General features: G+C 36.7%; 1 protein-coding gene across 3 annotated transcripts in view; it reads right to left on the bottom strand.

Moving 5' to 3' along the window:
* The window catches only part of SCYL2 (SCY1 like pseudokinase 2), a 73,351-nt gene that overhangs the window by 3,922 nt on the left and 47,908 nt on the right, over positions 1-21,521 (bottom strand). For 2 of the 3 annotated variants that reach the window (XM_021922813.2, XM_021922814.2), the window contains exons 10-18: positions 19,918-19,929; positions 19,685-19,807; positions 14,311-14,424; positions 11,002-11,134; positions 8,464-8,582; positions 3,539-3,639; positions 2,106-2,172; positions 1,893-1,988; positions 296-415 (exon numbers count right to left, since the gene is read on the bottom strand). In XM_021922813.2, the coding sequence (XP_021778505.1) occupies positions 296-415; positions 1,893-1,988; positions 2,106-2,172; positions 3,539-3,639; positions 8,464-8,582; positions 11,002-11,134; positions 14,311-14,424; positions 19,685-19,807; positions 19,918-19,929 (885 nt within the window). The remainder of the gene's footprint in view (positions 1-295; positions 416-1,892; positions 1,989-2,105; positions 2,173-3,538; positions 3,640-8,463; positions 8,583-11,001; positions 11,135-14,310; positions 14,425-19,684; positions 19,808-19,917; positions 19,930-21,521) is intronic. The other variant, XM_017946138.3, reaches the window with a different exon arrangement.

Here is a 21,521-nt window from a genome sequence, read left to right as displayed (position 1 = left end):
ATGAATATAATATTCTGATCACTTCAGAGTGAACAGAGTTGAATGAGCACTATGAGTCCTAATCCTATTCCTCTAGCTTCTTCTTTGTTGGTAACAAGCATTGTCACAAAACACAGTACATTAGGCAGGTTATAGCAGAGTTGGAGAATCGTTTATGTCCATACTTCTTAGAAACCACACATTAAGGTATTATTTGAGATACATTTTTATACAAATACAAGTAGACTAAGTTCCATACCACCTTACTCCTTAACAGTAGTATTCCTGAAATTATGCAAAAGAAACGAACTCTGACCTGTTTAACAGTAGCAACAGGTGTGTGCACTTGGGGTTTAAGAGGCTGCTGGCTTTTCAACTTCTGTGCCTGCTCTTGTTCTTTTGCTAATTTTTGTTTTTCTTCAAGTGTAAGTGATGCCTTAAAACAAAATAAAGCAAAAAATCAACTGGCAATTTCTTAAGTCCATTTGTAAAACAAAAGTTATCTCTTCAGGTAAAGGACATCTTACTACTTCACTGAAAAGCAAACTACTCTTGTCTTGGTGATTGTCACAGTAAGTTGTATTTCAAATCACTATATAATCTAACTTTAGATAAAAACTCACAGGATCTGTGCAAAAATATTTCCAGTATGAAAATAATAATTATTTTTAAACTATTCATTAGAATGACCCTTTTCCAGACAATGACAATATGATTTAGTGATTTCATTCTTGAAAATTGGGAAATCTTTTTAAACTCTAATCTATCTCACCCCAAGAATATTTTAGGAACTCACAAAAAGCGAAGAAAGAATGAAACAACACATGTTTCTTTCACTGCCCTGATGTCTACAGCAAATTCAATGTCTTGTCTTTTATCAACTTTGCTAAACTAAAAGCTCACAATGTTCTCTTATAATTTTGTAAACTACTATGTTCAGTAGTCCTTTGGCTTTACACATACAGGTATTCACATTTATGAATGAATAGAAGAATGCCCTCAGCAGAAGTCACAAACTGACTTACAGTTTTTTTACTGGATGCTAACCAAGAGGAAAGTATCCTATTAAATATTCAAAATCAGAGGGGGAGCAAAATTTTAGCAAGAAATAGAGAAGAAAAAAATGTGCTCAGATTTTTAAATCTACTTATGAGATGGAATCAGATCTATTTTGAAAATCCTCTTTAAAATATTGTTGGTCTGCCATTAGTAAGTAATGTATACATCATGTACCCCTGCTGGAATAAACCAAGAAGGGTACATCATCACTTCTGTAGTATGCCTGTCAAAAATGTACAACTTTAATCCAATTATGAGAAAACACGAGACAAACTCAAGTTGATGGCCATGCTACCAAACAGCTGACCAGTACTCTGTGAAAGTGTCAAAGTGAAAATCTGATGGACTATAAAATTTGACACCATGAAATGACAGAAGATGAGGTTGCTAGGCTCAAAAAGAATGGAAAGAGTTTGGAACTCAAACTGTTGGGAATGTAGTGAGTGGGACAGAAATTAAAATACTGATGAGCAACAATCAGAGACAGCCTAAGGTATCTGGACAGCACAAATCTATAGTAGAAGCCATCAACACAGGAGGAGAAGCAGAGAAGACAGACAGTGAGATTCACCAAGGAGTGTGACTGGCAAAGTATAAGAGAAAGGACAAAGGAGACAAGGAGTCTATAAATATTACCTTGTAGCAAGTCAAGTAATAATGGAAGCTAAAAATCTTAAGTACATTTATTTTCAAAATGGGTTAGGGTTATGTTTAACTGATAAAGGAATTTCAGAAAGATAATTACAAATGTTTCTTGTTAAGCTGCTGAACAGCATTTCCCAACAAAAATCTGTGGTTTACAGGAAGTCCTGTAGTATAAATAAGAGGGCTGAAAGAACAATAAGGAAACTCACTCTTTTATGTTTATTCTGTAACCCGTCCTCTTTATTTTCAGACTCACTGCCAGTCAGAAGGTCTGCTCCAATGTTGTTAAAAACCTTGTCAATTTGCTGAAATAGAAAAATGTCAACAATTTAAATAAGTTCAATAAAAATGTGATTTTGTTGCTTAAAGATTAAAAGCCCTCCAAATGAAGCACTTTCTACAAAACTTAAGTATCTTCTTACCTGATTCCCAGTATTTGTAACTTTTGCCTCCTCAGAAACATTCATTTGATTTCCTATGTCCAAAGATCTGTAGGAGAGTTGAATTATGACAAAACAACAAAAAAGAAATGTATAGTTTTAAATACTCATGCTAAAAATTATTTATCCACATGGAATTTATTAGACTCCAATTAAACTGTGGTTTCATTCTTTAAGAAGAGTCATCTTTTCCATTGTTTTCTACTGTTAATGTTTGCTTGCCCCCAAAATAACATTTGTATGTAAGTCCATTTCTTAAACTCAACATTTGGGATTTACTGGAGAATTTATTCAAGGTGTCATAAAACCAGTCAAGCATGGCTCTTATCAAAGAGCTTAACATCTCACTGCAAGACAAGATATGATATGGGGAATTTAATGTGATTAAGTTCTGAGTCTGTACTAACATGAATGCTATAATCACTGTTATGTGAGCCAGATCTATGTCCTGAGAAACAGGTAAGATTTAGATAGAAGGAAGAAAAAGGAAGGGTTCATTTCCCAACTCAAATATAAATACTTCGTATTAAAAATTGATCTCTACCTATAATGCATTTTAAAAATTATTTCTCCAGATTTTTATGTTAACATAGTCAATCCATCAAAGACTACATACATACACACTATAGAATACTTCAAGCATACAAAGGGCTATTTCACCTACTTCTATACCATGTGTGTTTACTTTAAGTCTTCATCTTGTGGGCAGAAGCTAAAGAGTTTCTACTTGGGGACCTTGTTCATGATTTATATCAATTTTACTGATTTCTAGATGTTTTTTGGTACACGATTAAACTTTAATAAGTATCCTAAATTCATGTGTTTTACTCTGGAGCAAAGAATACAGTGGGGCTTTGATTTTAATAAACTGGATTCAACAGTCAACGATTTCCATCTTTGCCTTCTTGTTTGAATACTAGTTTTCTGCAAATAATTTAGAAAATCCTCCCTAAAAATAAAAAGAGGTGAATGTTGTGATGCTAAATATGAAATGAATGTTCTATAAATGTTTCTGGGGCTAGAGAAAAGAGAATGAAAAAAAATCAAAACACTAGAAGTTCATAAATTTAAAAAATTTTCCTAAATGGTGCTTTTAGTTTTCATCAGCCTGAGTTTACAATGCTAGTGGCTATTGCTGACAAGGGATTTCTCAGAAACAGAACTTTCTTTATGTAGATAAAATGCTAAAATTATATCATATTAAACTTCTGTACTCAGAAGTGACACTAGATTTTTCAACCACATTGTATTTTAATTCAGTTCAACTTATTAATACTATGGTAAATTTTGAAATGTTTTACATACGGTCAAATTTAAATCCAGCAATTTTTCTATTCCATATTCCAGAAAATCAATCATAAGACAACTATAATCTCACTCCTGGACCACATATAATTCATGGGCAACCTACTTACTTCTGCTGTTCTTGCATTATATGAAGTTGCTCCAGTTTAGTCTTATGTTCAGACTCCAATCTATTAAGCATCTCTTTTATGACGGAAATGAAAGAATTGAACTGGTATAATGAGAAATTGATATGGTTACAATGTTTCAAGTTAGCAGCAAATGTAATCAATTAAGATAATTCATTAAGTTAATCATAATATTCTCAATTTTTACCAGTAGAATAGGATCCAGTCACAGCACTGATATTCACTAAGAATGATACATTTAAATTTGGGATATCATAGCAAGCTTTTATAATATCTTTGTATAGTGATGATATGACAGCTGATGAGGCTTTTAAGTTCCAGAAAACATGTCTCAATAATGAGTTTTATATCCTGAGTTGTTTAATTGCTATTATTCAGGGGCCTTGTATAAATTCACCCATAGCAGTTACATATTGATCTTCTGGGATAATTCAAAATTAAACATCTGAATTTGTGCCAAACTAGAAATAATCCATTTAATATGCATAGAAAATTCCTGCTTATTCAGATTGCAATGACATATCTGGCTAAAATAAACCTTGTTTTCTGACAGTCGAAATATTAAATGTATATAATCCAACTTTCAAATAATTAAATTTCATGAAGCATACCTAGCACTACGTCTTAATACAGTTTAAGCTTTGGCTAACTTTGGTCAACTGCTGATCATTCATCCCTATGGTACTTCAGGATCATCATAAACAACTTATTTGAATAACACCATATGTTACAGGAAGAATCTAGAAATGGCTCTCCTCCTTTCCCCAAATCTTATAATTACATCTTTGTGTTGAGTGTTTATACATACACTATTTTATTAATCCTCACAACTCTTCAAAGTAGGTTCACTAATATTTCTAATCTACAAATGAGGAAACTCAGGCTCAATGAGAGGTAAAGCAACTCAGAGATGCTAGAGAGCTCATATGGCAGAGTTAGAATTCATCCCAAGCCTGGTTCCAAAGTCTGCACCCTTTTCTACTACATTACACTGCCTTTCACCATGCTGTATCGGCAGCAGCTTCTTTGTCTTATGAGAAAGTCAAAAGGCATGTTTCCAAAGCAGTTTACTATGACTGACTTTCCACTGATTACGGTTCCTAAAACTTTTTATTGAAGTATAATATACTAACAGAAAAGTATACATGTTAAAGTGCACAAAAAAAAAAAATCACAATTCACACAAATTGAACACATCCAATGTAACTAGTAGCCAGATAAAGAAACAACATTGGTCCAGGCACATGGCTCACACCTGTAGTCCCAGCACTTTGGGGAGCCAAGGCAGGAAGATCACTTGAGCCCAGGAGTTTGAGACCAGCCTGGGCAACATGGAGAGACCACATCTCTACAAAAAATACAACAATTAGCCAGGAGTGGTGGCACATGCCTGTAGTCCTAGCTATTCGGGAGGCGGAGGTGGGAGGATCACTTGAACCCAGGAGGTCAAGGATGCAGTGAGCTGAGATTGTGCCACTGCACTCCAGCCTGGGAGACAGACTGAGACCCCATCTCAAAAAACAAAAACAAAAACAAAGCAAAATCGTTATCAACATCCCAGAGGCTTCCTTATACCCGCTTCCAGTCATTTTTCACCCTCACACCCTTTGGGTAAACTTTATTCTGACTTCTAGCAGCATAGCTTAGACTGTTGTACTTTATATAAATGGATCATTCAGTAGATCCTCTTCTATGCCTGGCTTCATTCACTCAACATGTTTGTGAGATTCATCCATATTGTTAAATGTAGTTTGTGCAGGAAAGAGTTAACATTGTAGACATAAACTGCTATCCTTGAAAACTCCTGCTTGCAAAATTGGCCTTTAGCTGGTGTCTGGGAACTCAGATTTCAGAAAGGTTCTATTATTAACGGTAACAGTGGCTTACTTGCCTAAACTGTTTGTACAAAGAATATGTTCTACGCTGAACACTTGCTTTCCTTCTGGGAGTTTGGAATTTGAGTACATGCCAGGCAGAGGGCGTTACTTCATCAGCCCTCATTGAAAACTCTGGACACTGAGTTTCATCTAATGAGTTTCCCTGGTTGGCAACATTTCACACAGATTATCACAAGTCATTACAAGGGGAATCCTGCGTGATTTCACTGGGAAAAGACTCTAGAAGCTTGTGCCTGGTTTCCCTAGACTTTATCCTATGAACCTTTTTCCTTTCCTGATTTTGCTGTATATTTTTTCACCATAATAGAGCACAGCCTGAGCATAACTCTATGCTGAGTCCTGTGAGTCCTTCTACTGAATCATCCATTCTGGGAGTGGTCTTAGGAACCCCCCTCAAACACAAGTTATTGATTATTCAGTGGACTGCTGCAGGGCATTTGCTGTTTTTTATTCAAATGTTGAAAATGTGTTTTCCTAAGTTACTTATCTTTGTCACTTAGTGTATAATATACTTAAATCATCTTAAATCAGAAAGGAACTAAGAAGGCAGTCTTAAATTAGAAACCCTGACCATGAAACAAACGGGAAGGCAGACCACATCCATGCTAAACTACTGTAAAATACAAGAAGATATGAATCAAAATATTTGTTGATGAAAATAGCCACCCCCCAAACAAAACAAAACAAAACAAAAACAAACCCTAAGTTGAAATAAATCAACACAACATTTCAAATGGAATTAGAGACAGGGTCTTGCTTTGTCATCCAGGCTGGAGTGCAGGGGTGCAATCTCAAATCACTGCAACCTCCGCCTCCCAGGCTCAAGCAATCCTCCTCCCTCAGCTCCCTCTAGTAGCTGGGACTAGAGGCGCACACCACTACACCTGGCTCATTTTTGTATTTTTGTAGAGATGGGGTTTCACTATGTTGCCCAGGCTGGTCTCAAACTCCTGAGCTCAAGTGATCCACCTAACCCTTCCCTCCCAAAGTGTTGGGATGACAGGAGTGAGCCTATATATCCTAAAATAAGCATTTGGGAATATTTAAAAACACACTAAATCAGAAATATGAGAACAAAGAACAGAAATGACAAAAGTTGAAGACTGTTTTAGGCATATTATACTATTCCTCCCCAATATTCACTGTCTCCCTTCTTTGCCCACCCTAACCTCAACTCTGCTATCCATGATATGAAGAAATTACCAAACCAAAAATTAAAATATAGGGGGCGAGCGTGGTGGCTCACGCCTGTAATCCCAGCACTTTGGGAGGCCAAGGCAGGCAGATCACTTGAGATTCGGAGTTTGAGACTAGCCTGGCTAACACGGTGAAACCCCATCTCTGCTAAAAACACAAAAATTAGCCAGGCATGGTGCCTCACACCTGTAATCCCAGCTATTCGGGAGGGTAAGGCATGAGAATTGCTTGAACCCAGGAGGCGGAGGTTGCAATGAGGTGAGACTGCACCACTGCACTCCAGCCTGAGTGACAAGATGAGACTCCACCTCAAAAAAAAAAAAAAAAAAATTAAAACCAAGGAACTAATTTTCAGAGACTTACCCTATTACTTCAAATGAAATGTTTGTTCTGATTAGTTTTATAAATTTCTCTGCCTCCCAAAACTCTGCTCGCTCAGCACTCTCCCCAATGCCAAAAGCTCTCAACTTCCAGCTTTCTGCTTCCCTCATTGCTGTAATTCACTTTCGGTTCTAAATCCTCCCTGCCTATCCATCTCTGATGCTCTCAGTTAAACAGTAACCCAACTCAGGCTCTTCCATTATATTTCATTAAATACTAGTTCTGTTGTGAATAAAAATGACCCATCTACTCTATACTTCAATTTTCTCTCAATTCAATAAATATTTTTGGTTCTGTCATTGCACTAAGTGCTGGGGCTATAATGAAGAATAAGCTCTAATAATCTTTGAGGAATTTCTAATCTTCAGGAAGAATCAGTCACATAAGAACACAACTGTGACAAACAGCGATAGAGGTATGCAGAGAGACAATTCCACAATATTCTTTGGACACATTATTCCTTAGCTCAAACATTTACCACATCTTGAAAGTTCAAATACCTAAACCAGACAGACATTTTAAGTCTACCTACTCTAGTCTCAATGTACCTTTCTCATTCTCCTACTGTATTATATATATCTCCCAACCAAATTGAATTATTTCTTGTAAGTGGTATACAGACTCTTAAAATGGTCCCCAATTATCTCTTCCTCCTGCCATTCATGCCCTTGTGGAATCCCCTATCTTTGAGTGTGGGCTGAACCTGTGACTTGCTTCTAAAGCAACAGACTATGGCACAGGTGATGGGATATCACTTCCTTGATTACAAGAGACTGTAATTTCAGTCTTGCTAGCAGACTCTCTCTTGCAGGCTTTGATGAAACAAGTTGCCATGTTGGAAAGGCCCATGTGGCTAGGAACTGACAGTGGCATCCAGCTAATAGCTAAGAATGGAGGCCCTAAGCACAACAGCCCAAAAGGAACCGAAGCTTGCCAACAACCATGTAAGTGCACTTAGAAGCAGATTACTCTGTAGCTGGGCCTTGAATGAGCCCCAAGTTCTTGACTATAGACAGCACTGTGAGAAACCCTGAGCAGGGAATCCAACTATGCCATGTCCTGGCCTGACCCACAGAAGCTGTGAGATAATAAATGTGTGTTGCTTTAAACCCCTAAGTTTGTGGTGATTTGTTCTGTAGCAATCAATAAATAATGAATATACTCCCCAAACACATTCTATAACTTTATTCTTCATTTATGTCAATTTCCCAGCCCTAGATTTAAAGTAGTCCCAAATCCTACATATTTTTCAACATCCTGCTCATTTACTATTTACCAATGAAGTCACCCCACAAACTTTCTTCATTTAGTTCTGTGGCATATTTTACCCCCACCTTTTTTTTTTAACCAAATTTTATAATATATTTATATATCTAATGCCAAGAAAACAGTAAGCTGAATAAAATGAATAAAGCACAAAAATACTCCTACCTGATTAAGATTAAGGTTGTTTTCAATACTCAGGGGAATAAGATGAGGCAATACTTTTCCGGCCAGCTGCTCTTTGGTGATTCCCAACTTCTTATGAGTAAAAGTACATTTGTAAATACCTGATAGAAAAGAATGTGACAAATTTCCTAAGTTAACACCATCAATTCATAGAAATCATGAAAATAATATATGTGTATGAAATCCCTTGATAATCTGTGTAGTACAAATTTTTCCCAATCAATGCCTAGAATAATGATGTTCTTACATATGAATCAGAATGATTTCAGCCTTTATCATCAGGCCAGATTTAAACACCATGACATATTTATCCTGTGTTCTTTTGGTTTAGGAGCACAATAAATGACAGTATAACATTAGAAGCTTATCAGAACCACATTCAATTCTTATTGTGCAGCAGTAAAGTTACAGAATGGCCTTTTATTCTGAAACATCTAAATACATACTTCAGAAATCATACTCAAGGCATCTATTTTAAAGGGTGTAAGTATAGGTACAGTCAAAATATAAGTCCTACACCTTTATCCACTTCTTCAGCAAATCAAACTCAACATGTCTAAAATTTAATAACTGAATTCAACTCCACAAATTCCTTCCCTATTGTCTCACCTATTTACTCAATCTTCAATACTCCACTTGTTACATCTATCCACAAAGTCTTCATTTGGTAAACTGAGTACATTTCCTCCTCATTCTCTGAATGCCTTTGAGTTCTAAGTGTTTTGTACATAATCCAAAGCTTTGTGAAATACCATCCGCCATTATTCTGTTAATGTGCACATGACTTATATACCCAAAGGGTAACTTTATTGGGCACTGACTAAATGCTTATTTGCTGAGCACTGTTTGTTACTTTCCCTTTGTTTCAGTGAAGTCTCACAAGAATCCTAAAATGACGTTAGTCTCATCCTCATTGGATAAACTTTTCAAAGTCACCTCAGGAACTGACAGAGCCAGGATTAGAGCCAGGGCTTGAATTTCTACTACGCCAAACTCCTGCTCAAAAAGACTTTTTTTTTTTTTTTTTTTTTGAGACAGGGTCTTGCCCTGTTGCTCATGCTGGAATGCAGGGACACGATAATGGGTCCCTGCAGCCTCAACCTCCCTGGCTCGTGTGATTCTCCCACCTCAGCCTCCCAAGTAGCTGGGACTACAGGCACATGCTACCACACCCAGCTAATTATTGTATTTCCAGTAGAAACGGGGTTTTGCCATGTTGCTCAGGCTAGTCTTGAACTTTTGGGCTCAAGTGATCTGCCCACCTCAGCCTCCCAAAGTGCTGGGAATACAGGTGTCAGCCACTGCACCCAGCCAAGACCATGCAATATCCCTAGAGTACCTTCTATGTCTACAGAGGTCCACAATAAATACCTCTTAACCATTCCCACAAATACTTACTGAGCAGTTTCTACAGGCCAAGCACTACATTAGGTGTTAAGAATACGTGGATGAATAATATAGTTTTTCTTAAATATTAACAAAGAACCAGGCCGGGCACGGTGGCTCATGCCTGTAATCCCAACACTTTGGGAGGTCGAGGCAGGCAGATCACAAGGTCAGGAGTTCAAGACCAGCCTGGCCAAGATGATGAAACCCTGTCTCTACAAAAAATACAAAAAAATTAGCCAGGTATGGTGGCAGGTGTCTGTAATCGCAGCTACTCAGGAGGCTGAGGCAGAGAATTGCTTGAACTCAGGAGGCGGAGGTTGCAGTGAGCCGAGATGGCACCAATGCACTCCAGCCTGGGTGATAGAGCAAGACTCCATCTCAAAAAAAAAAAAAAAAAAAATTAACAACCTTTAATTAAATAAAAATGAACTTGTTAATGTTTTAGTGACTCTATAGCTATGCCTGTTATAGTGCAGCAGACCCCTGGCATTTCCAGATTGGACTTTCATAACTTTAACTATATATAAATGATTTCAGAGTTTCTTAGTAATTTGTAATTATGCTGACAGCACAGAATGTCCTATAAGGTTAACACGCTTCATCAGCATGTCAGCCACAAAATATATTAGAAAACCAGCTCCTACCACTTATCACTTGCATGATCTTGAATCACTTATTTCACATCTCTGAGCCTCAGTTTCCTTGTAAAATAGAAACAATAGTACCTATTTCATTGAATTTGGGGAAGAATAAAATAAGGTAATGCAGAGAAAATACTTTGCCTCTTACAAACTGAGTATCAAATAAACCTCAGGTATTACTACTAAGATCAGTATCAGCATTTCTAGTAGCTTTGTTTGTCTCTCTCACTTTGCACCACTTTGCGGGGAAAACTACACGCTATCACGATATTTGTAAAGCTAGAATTCTTAAACATCTTATTTCTTTATAAATATCAAGATTCTACTGCTTTTGCTAAACTTAAAGAGAAAAGGTGTATTATGACATTTATCTCATCATTCTTCAATTATGAAATGCTGTATACACGAAAGGAGAGTATAATGGTTTTATAGATTGGAAAATTTATTTGCATGATAAAACAGCATCAAATGACATTAAATTTTCAGCTACCTAAAATTCCCATGAGGACCGCAGGTTCCTTGGATGGAATTTGTTGTAAGAAGGGTAGGATATCATCAAGTACAAACCACTTATCCAAGTATTCCAAAATCTTTCCTAAGCACACTAATGAATTTACACGAACCTATTAAAAAAGGTAAATTGCATTAGTCATTTAAAGTTTTCAAAATCTAGAACAAAATATTTAAGTGCAAACTTAATCTTCATATAAAAATGTTAAAGTCTCAAGAATAAAAGTAGATTTAGAAGCTCTCATTCTTTATTAACATAGGAAATTCACTTATTTACTAATTTTCCTGGTTTGTCTCACAATTTATGACTGCTTTACCAGGTCACCAGTGAGATAAAGACAAGGAATGACTACAATTTTGTAGCGTTTTAAAGTGATCAGGATTTGAGAAACTTTTACTACATATGTGTTACTATCATAAGAACACTCCTTTGGAGACATTTGAATAATAAAAAGGACTACATTCTTTGCACCAAGTGATCAAGTTCACCCACATTCCAGTATTTTACTCTAAGTTAGGTTCAGTTCATTCTTAAACTAAATATTTTAACATGTGAAGGTATTCATATATTTGTTTTCTATTTCTAAATACAGTTATTAAGACCTCTTATTTAGAAGCTTTTATCAAAATTCCATATTCACTTGACTATTTGATAAATACATCATACCCTACTTCTATTTGGAATTTCTTAAGATAGAATATCTTTAAGTCAGGACCATAGTATTAATAGAACTCCAGTTTTCAAAAAAAAGTTAAACAAGAAAGGCAGAAAATAATTTTGTTGGCTAAAAAAGCACCATAGTTCTACAGGAGAAATGGGGAAAATTTTCCATTTCTAAAAAACAGCATACAATTGTTTTCTGAAATTCAAACACAAGAGATATTATAAGTTCAAAAAGGTATCTGAATGCTCTACTTGTACTCATAATCAGTTTTATAAAAGGAACAGCTGCATTCTACTGAGATATATATATATATTAAGCAAAACTGAAAATACTTATTTACTTTTATGATATATAAAATATTAGTCATGTAAGTTATGAATAAATATAGCTCTTGGAGCATTTTACCTAACTCTGTACAATTTTTAAAAATTTTATTTTCAGGGAAGAGTATTAAGATACAATTCGAACTCATGATTCAGGAATTTCCTAATTAGAATTTTTAACTTTTAGAGATATAGGACTATGAATAAAATTTAGGAATTCCTATTTGCCACTCTGAAGGTAGGCAGAAGCACTGAAAGTGCTATCCAAAATCCACTTAAAAGGTGACATATAAAATATAAATCCATTCCTAGTTACTGTTCTAAATATAATTACATTCATTACAACTTCTTGTAAACAACATGCCTTAAGGACCAGTTGGCATCTTTAAAAGAAACATAAATATCACTGGGCAGCAATTCACATCATTTAAGTATCCATGCTTCCCATTTCTACATACCCCTGCATATGCTCAGAACTGAACTAGAACAGGTACTCTTGTTTTGTTTTGGTTTTGGATTTTTTGTTTTGTTTTTTGGGGGGTGGGGGTGCTTGCTCTGACACCTAGACTGGAAGGCAGCGGCACAATCACAGCTCCTTGCAGCCTCAACCTCTTGGTCTCAAGTGATCCTCCTGCCATGCCACCACACCTAGCTAAATTTTTTTATTTTTAGTAGAGACGAGGTCTCGCTGTGTTGCTCAGGCTGGTCTTGAACTCCTGAGCTCGGGATTCCCCCGCCTCAGCCTCCCAAAGTGTTGGGATTAAAGGCATGAGCCACCATGTCCGGCCTACAACATGTACTTTGAGAAAATGTATGTTAAAATAAATTTATGCTGCCATAAAATAAGGTATATAGTATGATTATAACATCTTCTAAAGGGCATTTTGAAAACTAAATGTTAAGCTGTATATTACTACCATCTATTTTGAAAATTCAATCATAAAATTGAGAATTTCAAAGAAAACAGCTGTTTTTAATGATGGTGAAAAGACTCAGAGGGGCACAGTGACTTTTCAAGGTCACAGGGGTTGTTAGTAACAAAGTGAGAATGAGAACTAAAGCTTCTTGACTTTATTTCATTTCACACCTGTTTGTTTCAGTAATGATTTGTTTTTCTACTTTGATGTTACATTTTCCATTTCAAAGCCTTTCGACCAAGAAACATGAACTAAAATAGATTCAATGGCTATAAGATAAAATCATATCATTCAAATTGCTTTTGCCTATAATTTTATTAAGCTGTTTATTTTTATTTAAATTCACATTCCATCAGATAAAGATAGGATCTCCAGAGAACTAGCTTTACAAAATGCAAATTTAATAATATGCCCATTATCAAAAATCAATATAAAGAACTGGTTAGGCAAAAGAGAACATTTCTCCCTCTTTAAAGCTGCTATTTTGAAGACAGCATTCAAAATTACTTCTATAAAGAAATATCAATGTGATAAACTATTATATTTAGTGTTAGAGAAAAGGTTGGGGACATTTATTGCTTTCAATATGAGATAATGAAAACTTCGTTATCAATTCTACCTTCCTTGACTAACAAGTAACTGAATGAACACGGTGAAACCCCGTCTCTACTAAAAATACAAAAAATTAGCCGGGTGTGCTGGCGGGCGCCAGTAGTCCCAGCTACTCGGGAGGCTGTGGCAGGAGAATGGCGTGAACCCAGGAGGCAGAGCTTGCAGTGAACCGAGATTGCGCCTCTGCACTCCAGTCTGGGTGACAGAGCGAGACTCCGTCCCCCCTCCCAAAAAAAAAAAAAAATTTGTATTCAAAGAAGGCAACTATTCCCTTGGTCTACATTTTTTAGTACAACTGTTTCTCCTACTTGTATGCATATTAACTTATTGCTTTATTGTACTCTACTTTTTTAAAAAGTAAGCAAGTCAGTGAGAAATAAGAAATTTAGAGACCAATAACTAAAAATAAAGGTTATTTATAAAAGGAAACTATTCAACAAGTTTTTAGGCTTAGATACCAAGTTAAACTCTCATATTTTTAAACTAACAACAAAATAAAGTGAGTTAAAGCAGAAAAGGATTAAGAAAAAAATAATCACCCAACTTTTTTACTGAAGCACTCAAAGTAAAGGGACAGCAAGTAAGGTTAGGAATGCAATATTATAAATTATGTATCAAATAAAACAGCTCATTTTTATAGTACTATATACAGGTTGTCTACAGCCAAGATGAAATACATCAGAATTCTATAAAAGGGTTATTAAGCAATAAGAAAATGATTTAAAGCACTGACAAGTGAAAGAAAAACAAAAATTAATATGCAATTACTTACAGCAAGGGAAGACGTTTGTAGACAGGCATTTTTAATTCTTGGTATCAAAGCATTTTTCATGGATGGGTAGTCTATAAGATTTGCAAAGGTTGGAATGATGTTTAGACAGAGCTCCTATCAAGAAAATAAACTGAATCAATATTAGGGAAAGACTCTTCTTTTCTCTCAGATATTATAAAGTTTTGCATTTGCATGGCAAAACTGTCATATAGTTTGAAATAAATTTTCATATGTATTATTTGGTCCTTTCAATAACTCTTTGAAAAATGGATGTATAGTTATAATCACTTTTCAGTTTTACAGCTGAGAAAAAAAGCTCAGAAGACATTACTCAAAGTCATACTAGGTCATAATAACTAGTGCATAATACCCAAACTCCCTGATCTCATTCCTAATCTCTTTCTTTGATAACACAAGTTCTCATTTATGTTTAAATAACAAGAACACATAAGTTTTGCTATCTTTCATAACAAGAGAAAATCAAGTATGAAATCATGTAAAAATACTCCTCTCAAGTAATTCTCTTAGCTGTTATATATATATATCCATATGATAAAATACAAACACTTTTAAAAAAAATACATTGAAAAGAGTGTTTAAATTTTTTTTTTTCTTGAGACAGGACCTTGCTGTGTCACCTAGGCTGGAGTGCAGTGACGCAATCATAGTTCACTGCAGCATCAGCCTCCCAGGATTGTGCGATGCTCTGGCCTCAGCCTCCTGAGTAGCTGGGACTGCAGGTACATGCCGCCACGCTCAGCTAATTATTATTATTATTATAATTATTTTTTTTTTTGAGATGGAGTTTTGCTCTTGTTGCCCAGGCTGGACTGTAGTGACATGACCTTGGCTCACTGAATCCTCCACCTCCTGGGTTCAAGCGATTCTCCTGCCTCAGCCTTTCGAGTATCTGGGATTACAGGCACATGCCACCACACCCAGCTAACATTTTGTATTTTTAGTAGAGATGGGGTTTCACCATTTGGCCAGGCTGGTCTCGAACTCCTGACCTCAGGTGATCCACCTGCCTTGGTCCACACCCCGATAATTTTTCAATTTTTTGTAAAGACAAGGTCTCACTATGTTTCCCAGGCTGGTCTCAAATTCCTGAGCTCAAGCGATCCTCTCACCTCGGCCTCCCAAAGTGCTAAGATTACAGGCATGAACCAGAGTCTGGCCTTAAAAGAGTGTTTAATAATTTTGAGAAGAAAATTGAGGACACAGTATTATATAATTCCAAATTTTTTTAAATTTTCTTGGTTTTTTTTTGGGGGGGGAGGAGTCTTGCTCTGTCACCCAGGGTGGAGTGCAGAGGCAAATTCATAGCTCACTGTAGCCTCCTAGGCTCAAGTGATCCTCCTCCCCAACTCAGCCTCCCAAGTAGCTGGCACTACAGGCACACACCACCATGCCTGGTTAATTTTATCATCTTTTATTTTTGGTACAGACAGGGTCTCACTATGTTGCACAGGCAGGTCTCAAACTCCTGGCTTCAAGGGATCCTCCCGCTTCAGTCTTCCAAAGTGCCAAAATTACAGGTGTGAGCTACTGCACCCAAGTTCTAAAATGTGTAGGTACCTGTGTCTATCTACAGGCTTACGAAAAAAGACTAGAAAGATATATCTGAAAATGTTAACCATAGTCATCTGTGAGAGCGAATTTTAATTTTTTTTTTTTGTATTTGTAAGTACTTCCAAATTCTGAAACTTAAAGCAAGCATAACTCAGAAATGGGGGAGAAAAATATTTAAAACATTTTTGTTAACTAATGTGGTACCATAGTAGAAATGATAACTGGTAATTCTGGGAGTAACAGGAAAACGGAGGGAAGATTGGGGGCTAGCGAACTAAATGAGAAAATGAAAAGAAGAAGAAATGGCTTGAGAACTAACTGGCTAAAGCGCACACATCTCAGCTACGATATGAGATGATCCTTGTAGCAAAGCAAAGGAGAAGGGATCACTGAGGAAAATGGAAGCACAAATGTGAATTAGGAAGGATACTACTGAAAATACCAGGCAAACTTCAAGACATCCATTTATAGTTAGATGGTAGAAATAAATTAACAACTATAAATCTGTTATCAGAACACTGGATATATTTTATTTGCTTTAACTTATTCTTAGGCTTCCAAAAGGCAAATGTAAGAGAGTTAATTGTTTGCATCCACTCAGAACTATTAATAATTAAGTGACTGATAAAATTTAAAAACGAGCCAGGCATGGTGGTGTGTGTTCCTGTGGTCCCTGCTACTAGGAAGGCTGAGGGAGGATCACTTGAGCCTGAGAGAGCATGGGAGGTCAAGGCCGCAGCAAGCTAAGATTGTGCCACTGCACTCAAGTCTGGGCCACTGCACTCAAGCCTGGGCAACACAGTGAAAGCGTGTCTCAAAAATAAATAAATTAATTAATTAATTAAGGACCACATTTGGGAGAAAAGTATAGGCAAGGGTAAGCAGTCAGTGGGACACTACGTTCCTATATTCCCATAAGGAGCTTCCTTACAGAAGATCAGACTTTAAGACAGAGAGACAGAGACAGGCAGACTTATAGGAAAGGACCCCCTAACACCTGTATTATTAAAAAGCGACTGGAAAGTGCCATGCTATCCAATCAAACTCAGAGCAGGACGTTACAAAGAGGCAAATCTTCAATTCTGTCTAAATCACTTAGCTAACGTAGGGGAGAGCTCTCTCCCAAAGAGGAGACAGGATGAGGAACATTTATTTATTTATTTATTTATTTATTTATTTATGAGACGGAGTCTCACTCTGTCGCCCAGGCTGGAGTGCATTGGCACGATCTCAGCTCACTGCAACCTCTGCCTCTCGGGTTCAAGCGATTCTCCCTGCCTCAACCTCCTGAGTAGCTGGAATTATAGGTGCCTGCCACCACACCCAGCTAGTTTTTATATTTTTTTTAGTAGAGACGGGGTTTCACCATGTTGGCCAGGGTGGCCTCGAACTCCAGACCTCAGGTGATCCCCCTGCCTTGGCCTCCTAAACACTGGAATTACAGGCATGAGCCACGGCACCCAGCCCGGGATGAGGAACTTAATAACAGGAGACTGAAAAACACAAAATTGAACCTCAAAGGAGTCTAATAAGCAAATTCTCAGAAACTTCTGCTTATTTTACACTTTATAATGGGTGGGTGGAGGTGAAGATAACTTTGATATCCATTTAAAAGGTAAATTAATTTTCAAAAATTGTGTCTGATATACATGTTTATAATGCCTCTTTTTAAGAACGCTACCTTTTGCAAACCATCTTCTACCTGTACAAATATTTTCAGAACCATCTCTAGCCTCTTAAATATTTCTAATCAAACTTAACTTTAAAAACTTCAATTTAAAAATGAATTTCAGATGTTACTTTCTAGCCTACTATTTGCAAGAACCTTGAGGAAAAGATTTCTTATTTCTTGCTTTCTCTAGGATTCTCCTAATTGTTTAGATATGCTTTATCAACTAAGCAGTGCTAATTTCGTGACTAAAGACTTACACTGAATGGTACCAGAAATGCTGGTTTCCCCAACCTGGCCAACATGGTCAAACCCTGTCTCTACTAAAAATACAAAAAAAATTAGCTAGGCATGGTAGCCCATGCATGCAATCCCAGGTACCTGGGAAGCTGAAGCACGAGAATTGCTTGAACCCAGGAGGCGGAGGTTGCAGTGAGCCAAGATTGCGCCACTGCACTCCAGCCTGGAAAACAAAAAAAGAAAGAAATGCTGGTTTCCAAAACTTAGCAAAGTTACAAAAGTCAATCTGAATTATATACTACTTCAATAAAATACTTGTTGACACTTACTGGCCAAACTAACTATAATGAAAAATGAATTTCATATCACTTAATCTTCCCCTCCCTCTTCTTTAATATCACTAAATATAAAACAAGCTTGGCTGCACAGAGCCTGTGGTAATGTTTTGTGAGGCTATAATTCACAATTTCTTTAGAAAGAACTAAGAAACAGAGGTAGACACACCTTCCCCACTCATCCATGTCATTTGGACAAAGGCAGCATACCCTCACCTTTAAGAAGGCAAATCTAATTATAAGGAAAAAAATGTTAACATCAACCTCACAGCCTTGAACAAACGAAATAACTTAGCAGACAAAGACTGAATTAAGTCCAAAAAGTGACCTTAAATATGTAGTATTAGGTTCATATTAAGAATAAAAAGCTTTAGAGTAAATAACTTTAAAAAAATCCTATTTTATTAAAATGTCTATACCGGCAGAGACTATAAGCTTTTACTACGAAACCATCGTGCAGTGAGATGTTCTTAACATAAGTATGTATTTTCAAAGTGAAAAAACTAAATTACACTTTTAGTAGTGATCTGGAATTTCTTTCAGACAAAGAATTCATAGAACCAAAATTTTAATCACAAAGACTGCAAAACTAACAGTTTGGTAAAGTATATGGTGTTTTAAGATTGCCTTTGCGGAACAAAAGTATGACTATACATGCATTAAGAATGGTCACACCAAATTACTGTTTGCTTTTCCATCTACCTGCTGTACAAATTAACTTCACTGCAGAAGAAACAGCATCTCTACACAGAAAACTAAGTTACCAAGCATGAAGGAAAATTGTGAGTATGGGAAAATACCTACTCAATGTTTTCATGAGCAAAAGGCACATGTGGCCACGCATGGTGGCTCAGGCTTATAATCCCAGTACTTTGGGAGGCTGAGGCAGGAGGATTGCCTGAGGTCAGGAGTTCGAGACCAGCCTGGCCAAAATGGCGAAACCCTGTCTCTACTAAAAATACAAAAATTAGCCGGGTGTGGTGACAGGTGCCTGTAGTTCCAGCTACTAGGGAGGCTGAGGCAGGACAATCGCTTGGACCCACAAGGCGGAGGATGCAGTGAGCCGAGATTGTGCCACTGCACTCCAGCCTGGGTGACAGAGCAAGGCTCTGTCTCAAAAAAAAAAAAAAAAAAAAAAAAAAAAAAAAAAAAAAAAAAGAAAGAAAAGAAAAAGGCAAATGTATCTTTGGAATTTTTGTTCATAATTATCAGTTTACAAAGAAGCAGAAAGAAGAAGGTATACAATAATACAAACTACAATATATCAAATCTTCTTCCATAATAGTACATTTCTGATATATAAAGCAACAAATCGACCTCATAATACAGGTATTGTACACAGACTGATTACTTTTTTCACTTACAATACACTGATTCTTTAAATGAGTTAGGAGTAAATATATTTTAGTTACAGTGTATCTATAATGTGATTCAAAAGATAAATATATTTACTATTGAGTTACATATTGTATGATTTAACTCCAAAATGTACTTTATACCTCTTCTTCTGCTTTCAGAATCAAAATCATCATTAAGAAAAACAAATCAAATACTGTACCTGGATCTGAATGGAAGGAGCTTCTAGTGCTCTGTAAACCATGGGTAGAACACTGTTCTTTATCTCATCAGGAGGGGTTTTGGTTAGTAGCAAATCCATTTTTTGTAGGAAAATTAACAAAATCTGTTTAGAAAACGGAAACAATGTATTAAAACCTGGAATCTTTAAGAGATTCAATATATGCCAAATGTAAAGCTTCTTCAAAAGAATAACTCATATATTTTGACACTCACCATGTTGCTAGCCTGAAGGCGTGGAAGACAAAAACATACAAATCAAGTCTCTTACATTTCTGGAGGCACAATATTTAACATCTGCTCTGAGTTTAAATGTTAATTAAATAAAGACTAATCTCCTCTCACATGTCTACAGTAATCTATCACTTGCCCACATGTACCAACTATCTGGAAAGCTATAGGGTGAAAAAAGCCAGTAAAGTGAGATATCCCAAAGAAGTAAATTCCATCACTTGGCTTCTACGAAGCTCAAGAGAAAAAGAGAAAGTATAGAACTGAGAAGGAGTGTAAGAAAAAATTCCAGACACCAGGTGCAGTGGCACATACCTGCAGTCCCAGCTATTTGGGAGGCTGAGACAGGGGAATTGATTGAGCCCAGAAGTTGAGTCCAGCCAAGGCAACATAGCAAGACCCTATCTCTTACAAAAAAATTTTAGAAAAAAATGTTTTTAAGTTGTCCCTGGTCATTCTTCCACATACCAAAATTATAAGGAACATACTGCCCCTTCTATTTATGCAGAAGTTAGTTCTGCCAAGACTCAGGGAAGAATATTCAGAAGAAAAAAATTTTTTTTTATTTTTTGAGACAGGGTCTCACTCACTCTGTCACCCAGGCTGGAGTGCAGTGGCGCGACCATAGCTTACCACAGCCTTGACCTCTCAGGGCTCAGGTGATCCTCCCACCTCAGCCTCCTAAGTAGCTGGGACCACAGGCAGGCACCCGGCTTATTTCTGTATTTGTTTGTAGAGACAGGGTTTCACCATGTTGCCCAGACTGGTCTTGAACTCCTGAGCTCAAGCAATCTGCCTGCTTTGGCATGCCAAAGAACTGGGATTACAGGCGTGAGCCACTGCACCTGGCCCAAAAGGTATTTTTAACTGGACAACTAAGAGAAAAAAGAATGGAGACAAATAAGAATTCAGATTATAGGTTCCTTAGGGTACTATCTGGACTGATGCATAGCTTAGGGAACAGTGGCTCCACCAACATTCCCTCATGACACCTTGACCATTTGGGGGAATCCTGCTTCAAAGGCCACCACTCCCTCACTTGTTCTTTCCCTAATCCACAGAAACTCTCGCCTTACCACCATATACTTGCTTCTGTTCCCCTCCTTTTAAGGGAAGGACTACAAAGAATCATAAAACCATTAAATCAGATAGTTGATATATAACTAATAAGCTATTATTATACAGTGGTACAAACATGTAACAATATCTGCTATGTGCCAGAAAATTTCATTTAATCTCAACAACCCTTTTCATTGCAGAAATGAGGAAATAGAAGCTTTAAGATGGTAATGACGCAAGTCATACTTCAAGTAAGGAGATAAAGCAGCCACAGTTCAACCCAGGTATGTGACCCTACTGCTCTTAAATCCAACATTACCTTGAATGTAGCAAATATACATCATGTACATGAGAGACTGATTACTTTTTTCACTTACAATACACACACACATTATTTCCATGGTGCTATAAGCATTTTCCTATTCTACTGGAAGTAGTTATTAGCAATAAAATGGAGAGAAACAACTGGCAAAAAGCACCTACATATTAAAGACTTAAATAACAAAATAATCAAAAATACTTCTAATACT

This window comes from Papio anubis, chromosome 9 (genome assembly GCF_008728515.1).
Source record: "Papio anubis isolate 15944 chromosome 9, Panubis1.0, whole genome shotgun sequence".
Classification (NCBI taxonomy): domain Eukaryota; kingdom Metazoa; phylum Chordata; class Mammalia; order Primates; family Cercopithecidae; genus Papio; species Papio anubis.
The sequence above is the reverse complement of the archived record's forward strand: the minus strand, read 5'-3'. Positions and strand labels throughout refer to the sequence as shown.